The sequence below is a fragment of the Centruroides sculpturatus genome, unplaced genomic scaffold (assembly GCF_000671375.1).
Source record: "Centruroides sculpturatus isolate CEXI.00-Female unplaced genomic scaffold, Cexi_2.0 scaffold1050, whole genome shotgun sequence".
In the NCBI taxonomy this organism is placed as follows: Eukaryota; Metazoa; Arthropoda; class Arachnida; order Scorpiones; family Buthidae; genus Centruroides; species Centruroides sculpturatus.
Window position 1 is genome coordinate 191,511 of NW_019385340.1, and position 8,802 is coordinate 200,312.

General features: G+C 31.0%; 2 protein-coding genes across 3 annotated transcripts in view; both read right to left on the reverse strand.

The window, feature by feature from the left end:
• LOC111637857 (zinc finger protein 729-like) overlaps positions 1 to 8,802 on the reverse strand; it is a 117,848-nt gene that overhangs the window by 19,756 nt on the left and 89,290 nt on the right. The gene's annotated exons all lie outside the window — the stretch shown is intronic.
• LOC111637861 (zinc finger protein 99-like) overlaps positions 1,371 to 8,802 on the reverse strand; it is a 27,941-nt gene continuing 20,509 nt past the window's right edge. The window contains exons 4-5 of one of the 2 annotated variants that reach the window (XM_023383447.1): positions 6,486 to 6,552; positions 1,371 to 3,010 (exon numbers count right to left, since the gene is read on the reverse strand). In XM_023383447.1, coding sequence (XP_023239215.1) covers positions 1,935 to 3,010; positions 6,486 to 6,552 — 1,143 coding nt within the window. In that variant the 3' untranslated portion in view covers positions 1,371 to 1,934. The remainder of the gene's footprint in view (positions 3,011 to 6,485; positions 6,553 to 8,802) is intronic. The other variant, XM_023383446.1, reaches the window with a different exon arrangement.

Here is an 8,802-nt window from a genome sequence, read left to right on the forward strand (position 1 = left end):
TGGGTATCGAATATTTTTATGTAAAATTTCTCTATAAGTTGTACTAAAATTTATGGTGAGAATTAAAAACGAATATAACAATTTATCTTGAAAACTTTCGAGTGCATAAACACACATCATCTTAATTGGCCGACAGAAATCTACTTATATTAGTCCATTATCCTGGTCGAGACTCCTGCAAAAAACTTTCCAGATAGAATCCACCAGTGGGTCGTTCCCAAATTACACCCATACAAATATACACCCAGTGGCCACGCGGATCGATCCCACTAAATACTGGTTCTTGTACCGGGTTCGAGCTTAGTGCTCCGTGAACTTTACCGGGTTTACGTCAAGTCGATAAAGTCCGAATTGAATCCAGTTTCGCTTAATTAAAAGATCTCCAGGAAGGCACATTCCCCGATTGGCAGATAGCCCTCTTGTTGCGTGCCAGTTTCATCTAAAACCAATCAATCAATACATACACACACATCGAAAAAAATGGAAGAGTTCGCTTTGGCATAGAAGCTATAAAAACAAGCTATAGAAAGTACATGTTAAAAACACAACACCCTTTGGCTGTATAGGGGAAGTCGACTGTTCCATTTGTAATAGACTCGGCGTTTACAGACATGTCGACTCGAGGAAATAACTAATCTAGATTATTTACGGGTTCTCTTCGGTAACGGCCTTGTCCACTCTAATAATAAGGTAGATGGTTGCACAATGTGCAGTACGAATTTTCCATACTAAACAAGATATATCGACGCGTTAGTTCTATTGCATTGTTTACTTTCGAATATTAAATGCGTAAAGAAATCTTTGTAAAAATGTAATAGAAAATTTACTTTCTAATTTCCTTGCTAATAATTTTTTAAAAGTTTAATACTGAAACACGGCAATGACGAAGATATGAACAATTCTGAAATGTCTAAACAGTTTATTTTATTAAAAAAATTAATTTTACAAACGTATTTATGATTTATCATCAAAATAACTGAATACGTTTAAATTTTGATACAAGTTATTCTTACAATGCATTTTTCAGACGCAACGTCAGCGAAATCTCTTCTACGTAGTGTATAGAACTGCATGAAAAGAATGAAAAAAATACATTATTACTATAGTATATTAGTATATCGCTATTAACCAACTTCGCGTTGAATTTTCATCGATGTTAAGCCTAATAAAATTCTTGTTTTAAATAATAATCGTCGCTATTGTATCGTTAAAAATTATTTTTAAGTTATTTTATTGCTCACGAAACAAAACCACTCATAATTAGCAAATTAAGCCTCGTTTAAATACGGGCCTCCCTTCAATGGTCCGGCTCGACTATTTGCCAGCTAAAACACGCAAAAATTTAACAAAAATAATATTAAAATAGCTAAGACATAGCCAAATATTGTAGTGCCACATCACTAGCGGACATTTGACATTTGCCGACTAAAACGGTCGGTTAACCAAAGTGACGGTTAATCGGGGGGTCGGATAATTGATGCTCTACTGTATCTTCAATTCTTCTATAAGTTTGTTGCTTGTAATATATTGATAAGGTAAATTGCTTGGTGTGCAGTTTTAAACAATAACATTTTAAATGTTATCATGCAATTTTATTTTAGTCAGTCTACTTTCTGTTTGATAATTTGTTTTTACATTAGTAGCAAGAATGTTGTTTGGTTACATGAATACCTTGATGCCTTAAGAAGATAGTTTTAAGATAAATACACTTATTATGATTCACAAATATAAAAAAAACTGTACTCATCATAAGTAGTTTCATGAAGTTTTTTAGTGTAGAATGTATATATCTCACAATAAAATAGTCTTATGTCAAGGCGAGTTTTCTGGTAAACAATTTAATTTGTGTTAATTTTTCAATTCCTTTTTACAGAATGAACTTCTCAATATAACTTTAGTTTTCAAATAGTTTTTGACAAAATCTTTTTACTTGCCTACACTTTATGTTGAATAAGGCGATGTCTTTTTAAAGCACTTTTATGTTTAAAAGTTTGACCACATATTTCACAACACTGCTTACGTTCTTTGGTATGTACTAACTTATGAACATTTAAACCGCTCGTTGTTTTGAAACTCCTGTCACAGATCTGACAAGTATATTTATATTCGTCGCTGTGTATTTTGACATGAGTCTTTAAACCTTGCTGTGTTTTAAAACTTGTATTACATACCTCACAAAAATAACTTCTATTGTGGTGAATGAGTTTATGATTTGACAAATAGTGTTTCGTTTTAAAACTCCTGCCACATATATCACAAGAATACTTATATTTGTCACCATGAGCCTCAATATGAGTTTTAAAATCCTGTTTTGTTTCAAAACCTCTAATACATAAACTACAGAAATATTTATATTCATCGCTATGAGTTTCAGCATGAACTTTTAAATTTTTTTTCGTTTTAAAACCCTTATTACAAATGTTGCATTTGAACGAGCGATCTTCACTATGCACTACCAGATGATCTCTCAAACGAGATATAAGTTTAAATTGTTTTTTACATATGCTACAAATATAAGATGAATGTGTTTTATAGTGCTTCTCTAATCGGCTCAGTGACATAACACGCTTACCACAAATCTCACATTCACAGGGCTTCCATTGCTCTATAAGATACTTTGACGACTCAAATATTCTTGTGTTTCTGGCTTCCAATGATTTTTGTAACATTTGCATTTTATTGTAGTGTTCTTTGTTGTGTCTTCGTAAAACAAATTCCCAGTAAAACATCTGATTGCAGGTTGTGCATTGAAATGGTTTGTTTCCAATATGAAAGAACAGATGGGCTCTTAATACTTTGTAATTTGTGAAAGGCTGGGTACATAAATTACATGTGAACTTTTCTTTAAAATGAAATGCACACATTATCTTGAAGTACTTCTTTTTAATATTACATTGTATTTTATTCAAGTTTTTAACTGAAAAACGAAACCTCTTCCTGTTGGTCTCATGTTTATATTGCTTTGTTCTTTTTGAAATGTGATGTTCTTTATTCTGTTCATCCTTGTTAACTGAAATTAAAAAAACATAATGATATTATTCATATTGCAGTAAACATAAGATACAGTCTGAATGCAATAAGGTGCATGAGTTTCTAGTAGCAGTCCTACCGATTCAAATGAGTCTAGTAATCACTCAATCAAAGCAATCGTTACAATAGGATATGGCTAGAATGTATTTACACATTAATATAGTTTAGAATAGGTTTTGCTTACATTAGTAATTGTTATACAGATTTTATACACAAAATTTAAATTCAATAATGAGTTTCATATGTCATAATCATGGTATATCAATACTTTTCTGTTTTGCAGACTCTATTCAACTAAAAAGAGAAGAAGACACCCTTGAAAATGTTTAATTCTTCATTTGCCTAACAAGTAAACTTGTCACAAAATCAAATTTGATGTAATGCATAACCCAGACTATAACAATCACCATCATTAACTTAGAAATATGTTTTGACTAACTTTAGGTCCAATCCATGCCTACCAGGTCATTCACAGTTTGCTCATGCACTGTTCAGAATCCATTCATTAATTGTGTCCGATGTACTTATTTACTAGTTTTGATCTAATGCATTGCACACAATTGATATTTGACTGAATTGTAAATGGCTTGGTAGCACAAATCAAGCTCTAATGGCAAGAGTCAGTAGTGAGACATTTGACCATCTGCAGGGCAAAGATAACAAAACACCTCTCAGACAATAGACAAAAAGTATACCTACCCAACTATAACCATAAATGTACTATATGGTCTATAAATTAAATTTCTATTTAATTTCAATTAAATGTATGTATTAGTAATGCATGAGTGCTGATCTACCATAGCATGATATCAAAAATACATTGCACACAACCTCTAAGCCAGCAATATTTCTTACAATAATAAAAAGCATGTCCCTTGAAAAACAAATAACTGCATTNGGAGAAAGGGAGCAATAAAATTCTGCATTTACATATCTTTATTCTACAGCATATGCACTTCAATTTAACCCTTGCAGAAAAGTTAGTCCAACTAAAAAGTGTGCGATCTTGTTATTTCAGCCCCTTGTTCAGAAAAGAAAAATATATACTTTGATCACTTAGTCTGGCTCATTCAGAAAAATAGAATACAGGTAACTTCCGTATAACACGGGAGTTACGTTCCAAACAATTGCCGTGTTATGCGAATCCGTGTTATACGAAACAAAGAACTGGTGAGAAAAGGGGGTTTAGGTTTCAAAAATTAAAAAACATAATGTTAAATCCTTATTTAAATCGGATTTATTATTCATTCTTTTTCATAGGTTCATACTTATAGGTTCATAGTTTTTTCATAGATTGTTTTCATACTTATTTATTATTTCAGTAAATATTTTACCGGAGAATTATTCATCCTATATAATGATCTCAGCATGAGCATTATCAACTGGTAACAGTTTTTGGATGCGTTCGTTAATAGCAGTCGCTCTGCAACGGGAGTGCGCTGCTGTTTGTAGGAATTTATAAACAACGGTGAAAGAAAGATGGCAGCGCCCGCACTATCGATAGTATCGTGATGGAGTAATCTATAATTCTAAAATGAGCTTTTGGAGGCAAAAGAAGGGTCCCAATTGTAAAATTTAACCATTAAATGGATTATTGTTGAAAGAGCATTCAAAGTAGCCATGAAAACAATTAGAANATGGCTTGGTAGCACAAATCAAGCTCTAATGGCAAGAGTCAGTAGTGAGACATTTGACCATCTGCAGGGCAAAGATAACAAAACACCTCTCAGACAATAGACAAAAAGTATACCTACCCAACTATAACCATAAATGTACTATATGGTCTATAAATTAAATTTCTATTTAATTTCAATTAAATGTATGTATTAGTAATGCATGAGTGCTGATCTACCATAGCATGATATCAAAAATACATTGCACACAACCTCTAAGCCAGCAATATTTCTTACAATAATAAAAAGCATGTCCCTTGAAGAACAAATAACTGCATTTTCATTGTGTTTGCTTTGTATATTTTCTTATAAAGTACTTTTAGTGGAAGTTTTTGAACCAAATTTTGTTTAAAAATCTTTTCTGCATCCTTAACATCTGTATAAAAATTTTGCTTATTGGTTTCAAAGTCCACTGAGTCCAGTGTTTATAAAGTGCTCAATGAACACCTGTTAAAAAGAATTTACGGCTTAGAAGTTGTGCGCCATGTATTTTTGATATTGTGCTGTCCTAGATGAGCACATACACACACTGATACATAAATTTAATTAATATTAAATAGAAATTCTACCTGCATATCACTATTTCTATTAATATTGTCCTTTACGAAAAATAAATAAAACTAATATACAATAAAATGGAATATTTGTCATTCAAAAACCCTAACAGAAATATGATAAATTAAATTTTACATAAATTAATTTACATTTTACGTACATTTTTCTCTTTTACACCCAAATCACTTTTATAATGGATATCCTTGTTAAAAGTTGAAGCTTCTACCATTGCACATTCGTACGACTTAAAGTAGCAGAAATGCACATTGTCACGCATGGACTGATGTTTCAATATTCAAATTTAAGTATATTACAGTATAATTAGAAGTTATATAGTTGTAAGTGTTTGTTATTTTTCTTGTAAAAACAATGCAGTAGCTTAATGTGTTGATTCTTCCAGAAATAAAACATGCTATTTTCTAAAATTAAGACTATTCAAGTATTACATCATCGATTTATGGCAGAAGGCAAGTGTTTGATGGGGTGTAAAATTGCATCCATCATTTATTTTTCTTCCCAGTCATTACAAAGTTGTCTGAAAATAATTCTTGTGCATAAGTAAAATTTATAAACCTTACTATACTTTTGCATGTGGTTTGGAAACTGTTACATTACTGATGTTTTTCAGTCCCCTTCTAGGATCTTCCTCAGGTAGAATCTTTCAAAATCAACTCTTTCCAGTGCTAGTAGTGTTCTAAATGTATTAAAACAAGCAAATGAAAAAAAAACTATTGAAGAGAGTATACATAAGAAAGGTGGATGGGAAGCCGAGTAGGGGTAAGCTGAGAAAATCTTAGAACAAGTGGATGAGTCAGATAGAATGTGAGGATGTGTGCTAGAAGAGGCGTGACTATGTCTGAAGCAATGGTGGTGTGTCTGGACAGGAATATGTGGAGAAAGTTGCTGAATTGATAGTTTATAAGATTGTAGTCTCTTTCTGGCTGCTGCTCACCCTTTCTGGATTATGAGTATGAAAATATGTATGTATGTCTACATTAAAAAGAAGTACATTGAAAAGAAGTACATTGAAAAAGATAGATATGATCTGTTGCTATTTTTGTTACCATCTCTAAAATCAAATGCTAAGTGCAGTATTGATAATATTATCATAATACTGTCATCACTTTAGTCAGTAACATTAATGGAAACCAATAACACTATAACTGATAAACAAATCAACTATAACTGATATTTAAAAAAGCATTTACCAAATAAAAATTTGCTTACTTTGGATGTTCACTTTATTTCTGTTAAATGTTTTCTTGGGAATGAAGAAATTAATCTTCTTGATAAGCTAAATAATAAATAAACAATACAAAGCAATATATTTAAAATTGTTAATAGATTTACAAATGATTTAGTAAAAAATACTAATAAATCAAATATAAAAAAATATTTCAATTTATCCATTGAGAGCTTGATCAAGCCCACAGCATGATACCAAAAATACATTGCACACAACCTCTGTAAGCCAGTAATATTTCTTACAATAATAAAAACCATGTCCCTTGAAAAACAAATAACTGCATTTTCATTGTGTTTGCTTCGTGTATTTTCCTGTAAAATACTCCTAGTGGAAGTTTTTGAACTAAATTTTGTTTAAAAATCTTTTCTCAATCCTTAACATCTGTATACAAATTTTGCTTATTGGTTTCAGAGTCCAATGCTTATTAAGTGCTCAATGAACATATGTTAAAAAGAATTTATGGCTTTGAAGTTGTGCATCATGTATTTTTGATATTGTGCTGTCCTAGATGAGCACATAAATTTATACACACTGATACATAAATTTAATTAATATTAAATAGAAATTCTACCTGTATATCATTATTTCTATTAATATTGTCCTTTATGAAAAATAAATAAAACTAATATACAATAAAATCAAATATTTATCATTCAAAAACCCTAACAGAAATATGACAAATTACATTTTAAATAAATTAATTTACATTTTATATCCATTTTTCTCTTTTACACCCAAATCATTTTTATAATAGATATCCTTGTTAAAAGTGGAAACTTCTACCATTGCACATTCGTACGACTTAAAGTAGCTGAAATGCACATTGTCACGCATGGACTGATTTTTCAATATTCAAATTTAAGTATATTACAGTATAATTAGAAGTTATATAGTTGTAAGTGTTTGTTATTTTTCCTGTAAAAACAAGGCAGTAGCTTAATATGTTGATTCTTCCAAAAATAAAACATGCTATTTTCTAAAATTAGGACTATTTACATATTACATCATCAATTTATGGCAGAGGGCAAGTGTTTGATAAGGTGTAAGATTGCATCCATCATTTATTTTTCTTCCCAGTCATTACAAAATTGTCTGAAAATAATTCTTGTGCGTAAGTAAAATCTACAAACCTTACTATGCTTTTGCATGTGGTTTGAAAACTGTTACATTACTGATGTTTTTCAGTCCCCTTCTAGGATCTTCCTCAGGTAGAATCTTTCAAAATCAACTCTTTCCAGTGCTAGTAGTGTTCTAAATGTATTAAAACAAGCAAATGAAAGAAAAAAAACTATTGAAGAGAGTATACATAGGAAAGGTAGATGGGAAGCAGAGTAGGGGTAAGCTGAGAAAATCTTACAACAAGTGGATGAGTATCTGAAAGAATGAGTCAGACAGAATGTGAGGATGTGTGCTGGAAGAGGCGTGAGTATGTCTGAAGCAAAAGTGGTGTGTCTGGACAGGAATATGTGGGGAAAGTTGCTGAATTGATAGTTTATAAGATTGTAGTCTCCTTCTGGCTGCTGCTCACCCTTTCTGGATTATGAGTATGAAGACATGTATGTATGTCTACACTAAAACAGAAGTAAATCGAAAAAGATAGATATGATCCATTGCTATTTTTGTTACCATCTCTAAAATCAAATGCTAAGTGCTGTATTGATAATATTATCATAATGCTGTCATCACTTTAGTCAGTAACATTAATGGAAACCAATAATACTATAACTCTGATATTTAAAAAAGCATAAAAATTTGCTTACTTTGGATGTTCACTTTATTTCTGTTAAATGTTTTCTTGGGAATGAAGAAATTAATCTTCTTGATAAGCTAAATAATAAATAAACAATACAAAGCAATATATTTAGAACTGTTAACAAATTTACAAATAATTTAGTAAAAATTACTAATAAATCAAATATAAAAAATATTTCAATTTATCCATTGCGAATTTGATCAAGCACACAGTAAGACAAGAATAAAGACTCGTTTAGCATGTTTTTTCCAGACGTAATGTGTGCAAAAATGGCAAAATGGGGCATAACTACTGCAATGCAGAAACAGAGAAAAACCGAAACACAGGTTTATTAGGAGGAAAAGCAAATACTTTGAGAGATAAATTTATGGTAATAGTACTGTACATAAAAGAACTGCATGAATTTTACTAATCTTAAGAAGTATGTAGGTATAGCTACATACCAACGGAATGCCGAAAATCTATCGGGCTAGTTTAATTCTAATTACTAAATAAATTACGTAACCAATTTGGCACTAGAGGTAAGCGTTAGGCGCCATCTCGAG